Raw genomic sequence first — 16,889 nt, forward strand, 5'->3', positions numbered from 1 at the left:
AGACTCCAGACAATTTTTGTAATTTTTTCTTTCGTATGAGTTTAGAATAGGCTTACTTGCAACACAAATTGAATTTTCAAAAAAAAATATAAAAAAATATAAGTACAGTACACTGCAACAATGAAGGAATTTCCAAGAACACCATACATATCAACCACTCCCAAATGTCCTAACTTGTGATTTTAGTGGGGGTAATGTTGAAAGATCCCCATCCACAAGAACATTTGTGTCAATCATCCCCCAACCAAGAATACCGATCGACACCCATGATCATCACAATCATCGATATCATCATCATCATCACCACCACCCTAACTCCAAGACAGGTGACTCTCGTCACCCCTTTCATCATTTCACACCCCTTGCTTACACCCTCTACCATCATCACCACCCTCACACCCACCACCCCAAATCAGTCATGACTTCAACCTCTCTCACCTGCACCGACATCAAAGCCACGTTATTCCACCTGTTAACCCTGATTAAATCAACATCATCTCGACCTACCTGCGCACCGATTTACGAATCTTCGGAAGTTTTCCTGTCCAGGGTGCCTCCCACATTGCACCATCGTCAGCCGCGTTATCTAAAGATCTAATAAATAGGTCAGGTGGACGAGAGGTAACCTCCATTTTTATAGTTTTATTTTCATATTCATCGTTTTGTAGCATGAAGAGTTTAAGGAAACCGCCACCTGCAAGCAAGCGCTATATGCATTCGACTTGACTTCTTCTCTATTTTATTTTATTTTATTTTATCAATGACATCTACATGTATATAGGATAAATGATTTCTATTTACTCTAAATCTTGTATAGTTCTTGTCTAAATGCATTTTTTCCCATCACCAGCACAACCTTCACACTAAGCAGTAAGACATTTTGCGCCCTACATGACACACTCGTACCAACCTTATCAGGCTTATGGGGTGTAATCTTGCACCATAAGTGGAAAATAAGGTACAAAAATGCATCTCTGTATCAATATTTGCACCGATGAACTGAACATGATCAATGCTCGTTTTCACCTTTCAAGGTGCAGAGTACAAAACGTTAAAAAGGTTCAACTTTGCACCGTCATGGTTCATCTCTGCACCCAATTAGGTGCTAAATATAGCTAACTGCACACTTGAATGTGCACAAAATGAGCATGATAACACTCATTAGCACCCCTTGAAGTGCTGCTATTGTACCAATCCATGCAAAGGGTTCAAATTTGAACCCGTATTTCTGAGAGTGTTTGATAGTCGGAGACCATTGCCTGACATAAGGGCCCGTATTCTGAACTCGGGTTTAAATTAAACCCTGGTTTAAAGTTGTGGTTTAACCATGGAGAGCCAATTGGGTTACAAATTCCTAAGAGTACGCATCCAATTTATTAACTCATATGACACCCAAAGTGTCCGGAAGTGATAACTGCAGTACTTAAAAGAATTTTTCTTCATTATGAAAGCAAAAGGAAATAAAATAGTAAACATAAGAAATTACAATATAAACATGATTTTTTTAATTTTTGGCGCCCCATAATTTTAGCACAGAGTTAGACCATAGTCTAAGTTATACCTGACTTCAGAATACAGACCAATGTCCACATTGACTAGAACCCTTTTTAAAAAAAAGGTTAAAGTCACATCGGCAAGACCGATTCCAGTTTGATCAAAGCTATAGGGTGGTTCTACGAAAGATGACAATGTGGATGTATCTCACACTTTAAGAGCAATTAATACTTAAAAAATATCAATATAAAATGACAAAAAAGCCTACATTTGAATAAAAAATAACAAACGCATATATTTTAGTTAAAATGGACGTACCTAGTTCTACTTATGAGTTGTCACTACCACAGTTCTCAATGACCTTCAAACAATTGAACCCATCATCTATGCAGGAGATAAGGAGTCTTGATTTTTTTTAAATAGCAATTTATTATGTTGCCAAAGATTAACAATAGACTTTTGAGTCCATGATGGACCACATTTTTTTCCATTTTGGTTGTGTTCAGGACTATTTCCTGATCATAAGACAAGTTATTGTCCCAATAGTCCCAAAATGCCTAGGAACTTTAAATCCTAGGCATTTAATTGCCAAAGGGGAAGTATTCATTTTTACCAAAATCACTGTAAAATCTAAGTTTTTGACCGAATTCGTTCATTTAATTTTTCACATTTTGTTGCCTGTTTGTCTTCCAGAAATAGACATTTGAGGCTTTACACTGGAGGGGGGGGGGGGCAAACCAGATTCACAGATCGTCATCTTTCGATGCACCTCCCTACGTTATTACCATTGGCATACCATCGGTCGGTTTGGAGTTAAGTCGGTTTTATTAGTCGAAATACAATCAGTTGCTTGAAGGATTCAAGGGTCCGTTTCACAAAACTTGTCATATTGTTAACAAATCTACAATAACAGTTAAAAGCTACTGAAATCCTTCATTCTGATTGGCTGATAGTAAATTTGTTACGGAAATTGTGCATTTGTTATTATAACTAGTTTTTAAGAAACGGGTACCAGAACACGGCGTAAGGAGGAAATTTCCATTTTAAAAAAAGTCGCAAGCAAGCAGTGAAAAGGATAATATATATAAGAGAGTTTTTTTTCGCTTGTCTTGTTTTACTTTTTTGTTGTTGTTTGTTTTACAGATGTCAAAGAGGCCTATTACCCAGAACACCATCTGATACAATACAGTTACACCCTCTTCCTTTGTATTTCCCTTTTTCTTCTATTTTCTTTCTCGGTGACCGACATCGGGGGGGGGGGGAGCTTTCCAAGACCCGCCGTGTAGTGCACTGAATACAGCACTACTGATTTAACTCCAGGTTTCCGATCGCTATGTCGAACCTGTGGTGAAGTAATACCGTTAATTAACACAGCAAATATAAATTTTGGTTTATTACATGAATTCACATCGGATATAACATTGAGGCGCGGCTGTTATTCTCGATTAGCAGTGCATATATAATCAATTTCACCTAAGCTAGCCTATTCATGTGAAAGAGAAGCCCTTTCTGATATCATTAATACACTTGATCAAGCTTCACGAACCAACGGTTTCCTTTTCACTAATTGATTTTTTTAAAAGTTCTTTCCTTGAACTCGATGTGATGTTGGTATTATCTTGCCGTTCGGTGCTTTATACACCGTGTGTGGACAGGGTCATGCAGTATGGACTCCGAAGCTCATAATTCTGATAGGGATTTGAACTTCAATTTCGTGTAATCGAAACTTTAACACTTTTTTAAAAATATAAATCATGCATTCATTTATTCATACTCACGTCATGCAACTGTCTATTGAGTTTGATAATACGCAATTTTTGCAAATCGCATTATAATCGTCTCTAGACAATGGCTTGGAGAAATACGATGAGCTTAGCTTCTTCCCTGCTGGAAATAACACAGTGTAATACAATGTGATTACAGTGTGTTCGCATTGTGTTCAGAATAGTGGATAATGTGAAAATATGATCAAATTCAACAGTGTGAAGACTTTTCCACACTGTGGACACCTCGACAGTGCGAATGTTCACAGCGTGTTCACACACTGTAAAAACTGTGGTGTTAAAACTGACACCAATTGGTGTTAATAGAGGACCACACCCTAAGTTGTAGAAATATATTGAAAATCGTAAAACTGGAGAATCATATATCACAATAAAGGAGAAAATAAGGAGAACACGATGGTGTACATCATTTATCATGGAGACGGATGAAACTCAGTTAATTGATAGTTTAAAGTTCTCTCTCTGAATGCTTCAAACACGCAGAATTACGTCCGCGAAATTGGGGATTTTTTTATGACGTCACTGTCTGTACGAGAGGCGTGATTGGCTCTCCCACGTGAAGCTCCACTTGCATGCAAAACCTGTTGCAAGGGTACATTTTCTCCACATTGTCACTGAATACTTCGATCCCGAAATGATCGAAAGAAAACCCAGAATTTTATCTAGATTTGGATTTTCAAATTGATGATTTTGAGATGAAGTGAAACAACACAGTGACGTAGTTGGAGGTAAATTGGGGGAATTACGCCGATGATGATGATGATGAAAATTCAACTTGCAACACAATCACAAGTAAAGTCATGTACATACCGATTCGCTACCAATTAATGCTGCTGGAAGTGCTAGCTACACCGCGCGGGCCAAATTGAATTCATGCTGAACATGAATAACCACATCCAGACAGTCTATCATAAGAAGGAAAATGATGTAACTGTACTTACAAACATGTGAATAATCCGAACCTGAAGGCAAATCAACTCAACGAATAGTACCAGACGATATGGCATATACACTGACGATAAACTTCATGTGACTGGATAGATTGTCACTCGTTCTGTTAGATGTAACTTTTATCTCATTAATTTGACAAAATTACGAAACTCGGGGAATTATTATTCTATATAAAAATATAGTAACATCTCTTATCATTTTTTGAATTATGATAAAACCTGTTTGGAAGGAAAACGTTGGGGTAAATTAAAATTAGATGTAAAAGATCATCCCATCATGCGTAGCATTATGTGATAGTAAACAAACCATCACAACAACACATGCCGTATTGTTTGCTCGCCTTGGCTGAGACTGAGAGAATAGATCTATGCACGTGTTGCACAGCTCTCAATCAGCAAGGAAGGAATACGTGCATGTTTGCGATGGTTTGTTTGCAATGACATACAAGCTACGCATGTTGGGGGGGGGGGATTTAAAAGTAATTTTAGTTTATCTCAACGTTTTCCTTCAAAAGAGGTTTTATCGTAATACAAAAAATAATAAGAGATGTTACTATATTTTTATATATATAAATAATTCCCCGAGTTTCGTAATTTTGTCAAATTAATGAGTTACAAATTACATCTAACAGAACGAGTGACAATCTATCCCAGCCACATGAAGTTTATGGTCGGTGCATATCGTCTGCTGCTATTCGTTGAGTTGATTTGCTTTCAGGTTAATTCGGATTATTCACTTGTTTGTAAGTACAGTTATATCATTATTTTCCTTCTTATGATAGACTCTCTCTGATGTGGTTATTCATTTTCATGGATTTAATTTGGCCCGCGCGGTGTACGTATAGCTACCACTTGTAGCAGCAGCTGCATGAGTTGGTAGCGAATCGGCATGTACATGACTTTACTTGTGATCGTCAGGCAAGTTGAATTTTCATCATAATCATCGGCATTGTTCCCCCATTATTTACCTCCAACTACCTCACTGTGTTGTTCACTTCATCATCATTCTCTTCATCTTTAAAATCATCAATTTGAAAATCCAAATCTAGATAAAATTCTGGGTTTTCTTTCATTTCGTGATAGAAGTATTCAGTGACAGTGTGGAGAAAACGTACCCACGCAACAGGTTTTGCATGCAAGTGGAGCTTCACGTGGGAGAGCCAATCACGCCTCTCGTACAGACAGTGGCGTCATCAAATTCCAGTCAATTCAGAGACCGATGCGAGGCATATTTCGGAGGGGCATTTTAGCGTTTTTTAATCGGCGATTTTCACCTTTTTGTATTATTTTCGGTATTTTTGAATGACCCACTGATGATCCCCACATCATTACCTTTCCATTGATATATAATAAGACCACATTCATAATCAATATATTTCTCCTTTAAAATTACACCCTAAAGATTGATTATAACACCAAAGAGTGTAAATATAACAACCATAGGTGTTGTAATAACACCTATAGGTGTAAAACTAACACCACCAATTTAACACCGGTGTATATAACTGGTGTGGTCCTCTATGTACACCGGTTAACACCACAGTTTTTGCTATGTGGCATCCACTTCGCAGACGCTTTCTGCAACGTTCACAAATCTATTGAAACTGTCCCTTAAATCACAATGGAAAAATTAGAGGTCATTGTCGAAAGTTGGTGAACGGGGACAGCACATCGTCTAAAGATTAGGACCGGAAATGTCGTTTGTCCAGAGTCCAGGGGAGCCTTTCATCAATATTTTCATCCGACAAGATGTCAGATCTGACATCTTTCCATGATTGTGATTGGCTGAGAGGCACTGTTCCTATGGTAACTGTCGGATAAAATGGGACTTGTCGGATAAAACGTCCGACAAGTCCTTTCATGAAACGCCCCCCCGGACGCACAGCTATTTTGATTCACCGATTTTCGTCAAAGGTTGTTTTGTTATGAAGGGTTTCTGACTAAAGATTATCAGCGTTATATGCATCTGCGAAGTGATTTGTATAATGTCCTATAGCATAAGTACAACCCGCTACCAAGCTCAAAACAACGTCATATTACAGCCACACCAATAAAGCTAATTCTGAAACGATCGATAGTAAGCAATTAAAAATAAGAGATACCAGCTATCGGTCAGGAATCGGTTTCGTTGGTGTCATACCATTGAAACTGACTTCGAAACGATCGATAGTAAGCAATTCAAAATAAGAGATACCAGCTATCGGTCACAAATCGGCATCGTTGTGGTGTGACTGTAAACGAGCTAATACAGTACGTGTCTGTTAACAAAACTTTCGGCTATAGAGCTTCCGATATACGATGATATCATTATCTACACAAAAATTGCTTATTCATATTCAAAACTATTGATCGAAACAAATCAATGGCATTCATTGCAAAACGAATACTGTTTTCTTTTGTAATAGTTGTGACTTTTCCCTTCGGATACCGTGTTTTGACTGCCACAAGTCAGGGGTAGGCCTATTTAGGAGAGCAAATTTTTTCTTCAAAATAGGTAGTTTTCGCAATGCAACGGAGACGGATACAGGAACACAGTAAATATATTGAAAACGCCCGTCAGATGACAAAGGGCAGCTTGGAGGTCTTTGTCGAAAATTGGTGAACCGGATCAACAGATTCGTCCTATAGATTCGGAGCTGACGAAAAATTGCAAAATACGTCATTTGTACAGGTTGGTGTTTCACTAAGCTGTTCGTAAGTTAAGAGCGACTTTAAGAACGATTGGTGATGCTTTCTTGTGGTAAATGACATACAACCAAAATGTTCATTGGCGATGGTTTACGCGTAAGAAAGGATCACCAGTCGTTCTTAAAGTCGCTCTTAACTTAAGAACAGCTTTATGAAACACCCACCTGAGTTCAGGACAGAATTGCTGTTTTGATTCATCAATTTTAAACAAAGACTTCTTCTCTGTTGTTCATTGTCATGAAGGCATTCGACAATATATTTCCTATGTTCTTGAATAAATCGTGCGTTATGGAACAACGCTTCCTAATAACACATGCGAACATTGACAGGACAATATCTTTAAAAGTAACAAAATATCGGTAGATTTTATTCGATAGAATATATTATTTTGGCCAGTGATATAAAAGAAAAACTTGTTGAAGACATTCCTTAAAGTGTAAAATGAGCCTCTTTCATGTCTTTCTGAATGTTACGTTTAATCAAATCGAGTATAATAGTTATTATCAAACTACCATCTTTTCACAATGCCATCATTCCATTTATCATCCCTCCATCTATCAATCATACGTCTTCAATCCATCCATCATCATTCCGTCATAAATTGTTCATATATTTTATTTGCAGACAACACAAAGGGCAGAATCATCTCAGGATAAACTTTTATATGCTTCTCCAGACAATAAAGAATATTTATGCAGTTTTTGTTTAGCTGGCATAACTATAGCAAAGCATTAGCAGATCCCTTGCAAAGCATGGATACTTGAGAAACCCCGCTCTATTGGAATATTTATGCCCATTGCATTTTGTTTATAATTCAAAATCAAAATGTTGATACATTTAACGAGGGATAGAAATGAAGAATTTATAATAATATACATGACATAACGCGATAGAATAAAATAATATGCATAATGAAAGCGATATTATATCTTTCAATTCTGTATGTTCATTTCCAGTTCATGGATTTTATATAAGTTTTTAACTGTTACACTGAGTACGAAGCCTTCTTACATGTAAATAAATATCGTTTCCTAGAAAAAGGAAAAAAAAGATCGAATTGAGAGCATTCTTATTCTAGGTTGTGACTTGATCGAAATTTCGAGTATAAACGCCCAAACGTTTCCCGCTACGTGCAAGGAATTTGCAGTCGATTCGAGGTTCGCAAGGCACTTTCTAATTCTCTAATCCGATAGAATACATGAATATTCATTTTGAATACCACTACGTGAAAAAAATATGTTCTTCGGGAAACTGTGTTCATTTACAATCATCTACTCGCCAATTTAACACGTGGCATGATTAGATTACAGTTCCAAAAATAGATTTGTACTGCAATCCTTCACGCAATTATTGCTGACTCCAAGGTCACACAGATTAAACAGATTAATATGTAACGAACATGAAAAGCAAACCTACGTCAGCATTAGATATGAAAACACTTTTTGATGTTGACTTTCAATTTGTTAGCATTATTACATTTTTTTAATGAAACAATTTGAAAATGAAGGAAAAGAGAAAAATAAAGCAACGATAAGCTACACTGTTACAAAGCGGCGGGTTTATGTAGGTTTATCAAGATGATTCCAATATCTCTTTAATTCGTACACCGGAAAAAAAATGTTTGAAGAGGATTTCGGAAAAAATAGAGCTTGTTTTCCATTTCTGATAATGCAATTTGATAAAGGTTGATTCATGGAATCAGCCATTTATTTGATTTGTTAAATGTCATTAGATTGATTCAGCATTTGATGGATATTAATCTAGGTGATTAAAAATAATGAATATGGGTGCATGTAGGAGCTCAAAAAACACAAAACAACAACAACCAAATATATATATAATTCTCAAAAGCTCGCAAAATTTCAATCCTAAAGATTCATGACCATCATAAATATGAGTGCATGTAGAAGCTTAAACTATAAAACAAGAAAACATTTATATGGTTCACAAAAGCACGTAAAATTTGAATCCTGAAGATCTATTATCTTAAAGGGTTTGAATTCAAATCTTTCAAGATTTAAAGATGACTATTTAGGGCTTCCCTTATGGAACAAACACAGTGTTACCACAGTGTGTTCACATAGTTGACTATGTGTAAACTATGTGTTAACTATGTGGTCACAGTGTTGTCACAGTGTGAGACTTCAGATCACATAGTTAATCACATAATTGCCCACATAGTTGGGTAACAAACACAGTGTTACCACAGTGTGTTCACATAGTTGACTATGTGTAAACTATGTGGTCACAGTGTGAGACTTCAGATCACATAGTTAATCACATAATTGCCCACATAGTTGGGTAACAAACACAGTGTTACCACAGTGTGTTCACATAGTTGACTATGTGTAAACTATGTGGTCACAGTGTGAGACTTCAGATCACATAGTTAATCACATAATTGCCCACATAGTTGGGTAACAAACACAGTGTTACCACAGTGTGTTCACATAGTTGACTATGTGTAAACTATGTGGACACAGTGTTAGACTTCAGATCACACATAATTGCCCACATAGTTGGGTAGCAAACACAGTGTTACCACAGTGTGTTCACATAGTTGACTATGTGTAAACTATGTGGACACAGTGTTAGACTTCAGATCACATAGTTAATCATAATTGTCCACATAGTTGGGCAACAAACACAGTGTTGCCACAGTGTGTTCACATAGTTGACTATGTGTAAACTATGTGGTCACAGTGTGAGACTCAGATCACATAGTTAATCACATAATTGCCCACATAGTTGGGTAACAAACACAATGTTACCACAGTGTGTTCACATAGTTGACTATGTGGACACAGTGTTAGACTTCAGATCACATTGTTAATCACATAATTGCCCACATAGTTGGGTAACAAACACAGTGTTACCACAGTAAGTTCTTCAATCATACCCGAGAAAAATTTAACAAGCAAGAACAAGGGTCTTCAAGCTCGCGCAGGGCGGGGGGAGCAGGGAGGAGTACTAAACTTGAAAAATTGTTTGATGCACTATTCCCAATACAATCTCCATTTAGTTTTTAATTTACACTGAAATTTTGCCGGTAATTTTGATATTTGATGATTTTTTTCTTTTAAGATCATCATCGCAATGGATAAACTATCAGTAAAGGCTATAACGTTAATACTAGAGTTATGGATCTATACTAGATATCCGGAACTCTTCGGTAAATCTCGGCCTCGGAAATCTATTTTCGGCGAGGCATGCTAGCGCGCTATGCGCTAGTGTAATACATGTGCGTTTCAAATTCACTCGCTAAAGCTCACCGACGCCCGTTACAGTTTATCGCTTCATCCAATATTTACGCCCGTTAGAATCTGATCTTACTGCACTTTGTCTTAATCTTCTTGAATTGATAAGGATATCAACCATGTGCGTCTTAGTACACTGGGTGGAAACAAGGAACTGTTACTTCTAGCGATTTTGTAACAAACAAAAAGATGTCGGTCAACTTGGTGGACCCGAAGTTTGAGGGCCTGGTGGAGTCCGGAACCCCGCAGAGAAACGGCCGAAACATTGGCTGGGATGTGGAAGGCCAAGGTCAAGGTGTTAGTGGCCAGTGGTAAATATACATTATTATATCCTGATTTGTACCTAATATGTAATTATTTATGCTCTCCCTTTGTCCAGGGGTAATTGCCGAAGAACCGTATGTATATAGATCTATAGGCTATGTGGTGCTCGACTAGCCTGGCCTGGAGGCGTCTGAAACTAAAAGTCATGATGCCATTAATTTAGCCCAGGGAAGTTTCCTGGCCTGGGTTACTATGAATTTAGCTCTATAGTACTCTACGTAGTCGTAGGGTTACTCCCCACTGACGCCTGGGATCACGAGCTATATTCACCCACGTACTGGTACAAAACCTGAAACTTTCGCCCCCGAGATTTCTACTTTCCCTCTAAATCTAGCCCTAAAACATGTAGGCCTACCTGTCATGGGGTTCAACTTATTTTCCAAGTGAAGTAGATTACCGGGTGTAACATTTCTGCGATACTGATTTCATTTTTAAAGAAGAATTCATAAAAAAACGAATCGCGCGATTTGCATGCTGTCGCCAAGCGAAAGACAACGAAATCAAGATGGCGACATAAACACGGCCGTAAGCTCTTTCTATCTTTTCTACTAGCCAGGAGGCTTCCAAAGAGTAAAAAATCATTTACTAATACTATACTAACGTAGTCTTGAGGAAGCAATGATGATGATTTTTTTTAGATATGTCATATACTTCTTCATCATTGACGTCTTGACACTCTCTCCATAGTGTCTTAAGCGAAGGACCAAAACAAAGATTGATTTCCCTAGAAAATCCATCTTTTTAAACCAAAATCACAAGAATTCTATTAATTCTATTCATTCTTACACCTTCCTATGCCTAATGCGTAGGGAGGTGTTAAATATTATATAAAAATATAAAATTTAGAGATAGAAATTAGAGATGAAAATTCTTATTCAACAAATCTTAAAATTTATTTCGTGATCATAAATAATTTATGTATATTAATATGAATTATTTATAATGAAAATATAAATTTTAATGGGTTAGTTAATGATTTGTTAAATAAGAATTTTCATCTCTAAATTGTTAAGACGGGATTGCTTTCCGGAAGTACGTCATACATAAGCGGTTCAAGGGTCGACGCTATTGTATTTCCATTGTTTACATGTGGAACGGGGGGTCTATGCGGCATCAGTTAGGTAAGAAATCTTCATTTTTTTATATTTTTTATAATAATATTTAAAACCTTCCTACGCATTAGGCGTAGGAAGATGTAAGAATGAATAGAATTCTTGTGATTTTGGTTTAAAAAGATGGATTTTCTAGGGAAATCCATCTTTGTTTTGGTCCTTCGCTTAAGACACTATGGAGAGAGTGTCAAGACGTCAATGATGAAGAAGTATATGACATATCTAAAAAAAATCATCATCATTGCGTCCTCAAGACTAATACTAACGTATCTTGTGGTGTGTTTATGCTTCCATTGCGAGGACAGAATCAGCGATTTCAAACGTCGATTCAAAACGACGATCGTAAACGTGGTTCTGGGAGTGCTGTTTATGCTTAACTTTTCAGAGCATATCATGATCTCCAGCTGGCTTCGCATCGTAAAGCGAGGTCAAATTGGGCGCCTTTTTTCAAAAGTTTTTTTTTTCCGATTGTTGTTTTTACGTAGAGATAACAAGGAGCAATACGACTGTATTTGCCCGCGGATTTTCATCTCACCGGAAGCATGTACCAAATGACGTCATTTAAACACGTTTATGATCGTGGTTCTGTTTATACTTCCCCAGGAAGCCTGATTCTGGTCAAACAACGTTTACAAACGCACCTTTTTGTGAGTTTACGATCGGCGTTTTGAAACAGTGTTTAAATGAAAGTAAGCATGGACGCAACCGTGTTTTGGACTAATCACGTTTGGAAACGCTGATTCTGGCCTGAAAAGTGGAAGCATAAACACGGCCTTACTCTCACCTAGCCAGGCGGCTTCTAGTTCTAGAGAGTAAAAATCAGTTACTAACGTAAGGTTACTCTCATCCGAAGCCAGGTCTTCCTTCTCATTGACCCACACGACGGAAGCCAAACCACCTGAAACTTTCACCCCCAAGATTTCTACTTTCCTTAATAGAAAAGATCTAGGCCTAAATCATGTACATTGAAAAAACTTCATTTCCGACATTTCTACGCTCTCGTTATTTTTTAACAAGAATTCATCAAAAAAAATGAGAGAAATATTGTGAAAAGACGGAAGAGACTTGCCCGATGTTTACGCCGCCATCTTACTTCCTATTGTTCTTCGCCAACGTTACCCGACGCACGCGTCTATGAGAAGGAAGACCTGGCTTCGTATGAGAGTAACCTTACGTTAGTAAATGATTTTTACTCTCTAGAAGCCGCCTGGCTACTCTCACCCACGTTACGCGACTCAAGCGTCCGTATCGTGGGTGAAGAACAATAGAAAACAAGATGGCGGTGTAAACATCGGGCAAGTCTCTTTTTTTTCATGACAATTTTTCATTTTTTTAATGAATTCTTGTCTAAAAATAAAATCCATAGCATAGAAATGTCGGAAATGAAGTTGTATCCCAGGTACATGATTTAGGGCTAGATCTTTTAGAGAGAAAGTAGAAATCTCGGGGGCAAAAGTTTCAGGTTTTGGCTGCCTACATGCACATGTATACAATAGAAGCCCTGGCTTCGTATGAGAGTAAGTTACGTTAGTAAATGATTTTTACTCTCTAGAAGCCTCCTGGCTAGACTGGATTAGCATTACATCGGCTAATTAACAAATTTGGGGACAAATTTAATGATGTGAAAGATTCTTACTAGTTTTTAAATAATAATTATCTTATTTAGATCTACTGAAAAATATATCTACAACTCAAAATAGTTTGTGTGTACAGAATTCAGATGAAATTATTTACGTCTATAACTTAAAAACTGGTGTCTGAATTCTGATTTGATAACTTGTCTATAGTCTGTAGTAATAATTCTAATAATGCTAAAACCCCATTTTTACAATGCATTTCATAAATGGCTCTTTGAAATTACTCTGATTATTTATGTCTGTCCTTAATGTGCCTGTCCCTTACAGAAAAAAAAGCTGATGTACTAAAGAAAGAGAAGGAGTTCCTAAACACCGCAACCAGAGTAGATGAGGCTATGGATGAGTCTGATGCCACAGATGAGGACATGGAGGATGAGGCTTCAACCTCAAAAAAAGATGTGAGAAAGAGGGTACGTTGAAACTTTACATTCAACTTAAATTTTTAAGACTTTACATTCAACTTAAATTTTTAAGACGTGCATGGATCAGGAAATTTTGAAGCATACTAGCCAGGAAATTTAGTCCAAAGTGATAAGTGTTTACCTGAAGCAGGCCAGACTTTATTCTGTGATTTGCAAAAAAAAAATGACTTATACATAACTTGATATCGCTGCCAGTGGTGATTCAAAAAATTGCTCTTAAATTTCTACTTGAAAAAAAAAATTGATGGAATTGGAAAGTATTGGTGGTACTACTTCAATAAAAGAAAATTCATTAGAAAAACTAAAAATAATGATACACTTATGAATTTTGTCTGGATTCCTAGTCTAGATACAGAATTGCATTGGATTTGCACATGACCGCGTACCCAGGTGTCGCAAATTTGAACTCAGAAGATATGCGAGACTTAAATGTGAGTGGCGCGGCGCGGTCACCCCAAAAAATCGTAGCTGGATGGTCTTGAAAAATGTTGAGCGGGGGAGGGGGGCTACATTAAATTTTAATTTTAAAAATTCTAAACATATTCCATATCTGTTCATATTTTATTTCCATTTTTGGTTGCAGGTTGGGAAAGCTGACAGATCTGATATGGCAGAGCTTCTAAAGAAGAAAAAGACTGAAGACCAGCGGAACCATAAAGGTCAGTTTAAAAGTTTATTATTTACGGCAAGATTCTGTGGCCAATTAAATGAAAAATCATGACCAGAAAACAAAATTCTCATATGTCCAGAAAGAGTATCTTCTCCAGAGCATTGCATTCATGCTTTTGGTGCAAATAGAATTTTACATCACAACAAAGAATACCTCTTAATTATCGAAGGTTAAACATATACCACATAAAAATTGTATCTGAAATTATGATGGAGTAGATGCTCTTTCAGGACATACATCTATATGAGATGAGAGTTATGTTTTCTGGACATGCTTTTTCATTAAATTGGTGATTTTTTTAAATGTTAAAGTTTTTTTCTGACTCTCTTGGTATATCATTGTAGGATATTGGCACTCTAAATGGATGAATTTCCATTGCTAGCCCTGGCATATCAACATTCACAAATAACACTGTGTCTCACACACAGATTTGCGTTATGGTAAATTCTAGTAGAAGGGGCTATGAAATGATGTGTCTGAGGATATATCCACCGCAAAAATTAAAAAATCACTTTCAATTTTTGAAAAAATTGCATTTTGGCCAATTCATATCGTCTGTGATGTCATAAAATCATATTCTAAAAAAATCTCTGTTCTTTAATGATATTTATCAAACCTTCACTGATATATTTCTCAATTTTTTTTTTGTTTCTTATTACAACCAATTATTCATCAGGGTGAACTTCCCCTTTGATAGCTTTTACATTTTCTTGTGTATTTTGCCAAGAATGATTGTCTCTGCGTGAATCTACAAATGAATTCAGAATATCACAATTACTGTAAATAGGAAGATGCTCTGTAATTTCTCATATTACCAAGCTTGTCAATAATTTCAAGGCGGAGGGTTAGGGTGAATCTCCCTGAAAGAGAAACTACATGTACTAGAATAGCACAGTCTCTCCAAATGGTAATCTACGGTGAAAATAAGTTTTTGATGTGGAAACAAAAACAAACTAACAGAAAACGGAGGAAAAGGACACCGACTTTGATTTGAATCTACGTAACCATAGAAAACATTTTAATGTTTTAAGTAAGTGATTGATCTTCACAAATGTCTTGTCATTTTACATTTTACAATGATGCTGCCTGTCACCGGTACAATTTCTTCCAGAGCGGCGGACCAAAAAAATTAGAAATTCACAGAGTCAAAGGCTTAGACAATCAACCAGTTTAAGAACTTAATTTCCTTTAAGTCACTTCCTTGTCATTTCATAAGATATTTTCAATCAAGTAGGACTATAGAAATAAGATTACCGAGCCTGAAATCTTGATTTTCTTGCTTTAACTTATCCGCCCCTAATATTATAATCCTGTTTCATGGGTATGCATGGTTTTTTTGTTGTGTTTGTGACTCTTAGATACTCCACTGCAGCTGAGTAACCAACAGTCACAAACAGACGGAACTTGACTTGGCTTTAATATTGATATATGATGTAGAGTCTTTGATAAAAGTTTGAGACTTTGAGCCAGTTTTTGTGTCCTTTCATTTTCTTATATTCAGCACACACAACAAGCATGACAACAATTTCCCTGCACTTCCATGGGCCAAGTACGTGCACGCATGGGCCAGAAGCTGAAAGATGTCCGTGCATCTCGAAGACGTGCAGAAAAGCAGGTTTAAGTGTGATACCTTTTTTTTTGTTTGGAAATAAGCCTTAATATTGCCTCATACGAGTCATTAAAAAACCCATTTTATTCTGATCATGGGTATATATTACACGAAAATGTCTTTCATGTATTATGACATGTCTGCTAATACAGCCAACTCAGGTTTATATAGTGTGTGCTTTCAAAATTTATCATGACATTCCAACTCCTGCTTTATCACCTTGTGATATTCATCAAACTCAGATTGATATATTTTTATATTTATACTATGACAAATCATTTTCTTGCCATGTGCCTTCCGTTTGATACTGTTTCCAAGTTCCAACTAATACAAAGGAATACTTATATGCAGCTATATGGACGCTAGTATATGCACTTCATGCAAGAGATTTGTGGACATTTTTTGGCTCTTGTTCATATTTTTCTGATATTTGTATATAGGTGTGAAAAGGCAAAATATATGCAAAGTGTTCTTATTTTTGAAAAATAAATGTTGGTTACTTGTTCCTGTTTCGAAATTTCACAACTCTCTGTGATGGTAGGGATTTGCTTTACTACATGTATAGGCGTTGCTTTTCCGACTACGGCGGCGTCGTCGTCAACATTGAAATCTTAACCAAGGTTAAGTTTTTGAAATGTCATAACTTAGGAGTTAGGAAGTATATGGACCTAGTTCATGAAACTTGGACATAAGTGTAACGAAGTATCACTGATCATCTTGCATGAGTGTCCAGGTTGAATGATCAAGTTCATTTAGGGTCTAAGTTTTTTTATGTCATAACTTTAAAAATATAAGGGCTATTTTATGAAACTTGTACAAAAGTTAAATTGCTGATAATCTTACATTAGTGTCAGCCTGTCAGGTCACATGATCAAAGTCAAAGGTCACAGCACTGAAACCTGAACTGTTAAGTTTTTTAACTGTCATCATCATGATCCTATT

The 16,889-nt window shown here is 36.6% G+C and overlaps 1 protein-coding gene across 2 annotated transcripts in view; it reads right to left on the reverse strand.

Moving 5' to 3' along the window:
• The window catches only part of LOC121423425 (NADPH oxidase 5-like), a 68,985-nt gene that overhangs the window by 19,224 nt on the left and 32,872 nt on the right, over nt 1–16,889 (reverse strand). Inside the window, exon 1 of one of the 2 annotated variants that reach the window (XM_041618762.1) lies at nt 508–647. The exons of the other annotated variant lie outside the window; for it this stretch is intronic. Coding sequence (XP_041474696.1) covers nt 508–632 — 125 coding nt within the window. The 5' untranslated portion in view covers nt 633–647. Of the gene's footprint in view, nt 1–507; nt 648–16,889 lie in introns of those variants that run through there. 2 annotated transcript variants of the gene reach the window in all.

Source organism: Lytechinus variegatus, chromosome 11 (assembly GCF_018143015.1).
Source record: "Lytechinus variegatus isolate NC3 chromosome 11, Lvar_3.0, whole genome shotgun sequence".
In the NCBI taxonomy this organism is placed as follows: domain Eukaryota; kingdom Metazoa; phylum Echinodermata; class Echinoidea; order Temnopleuroida; family Toxopneustidae; genus Lytechinus; species Lytechinus variegatus.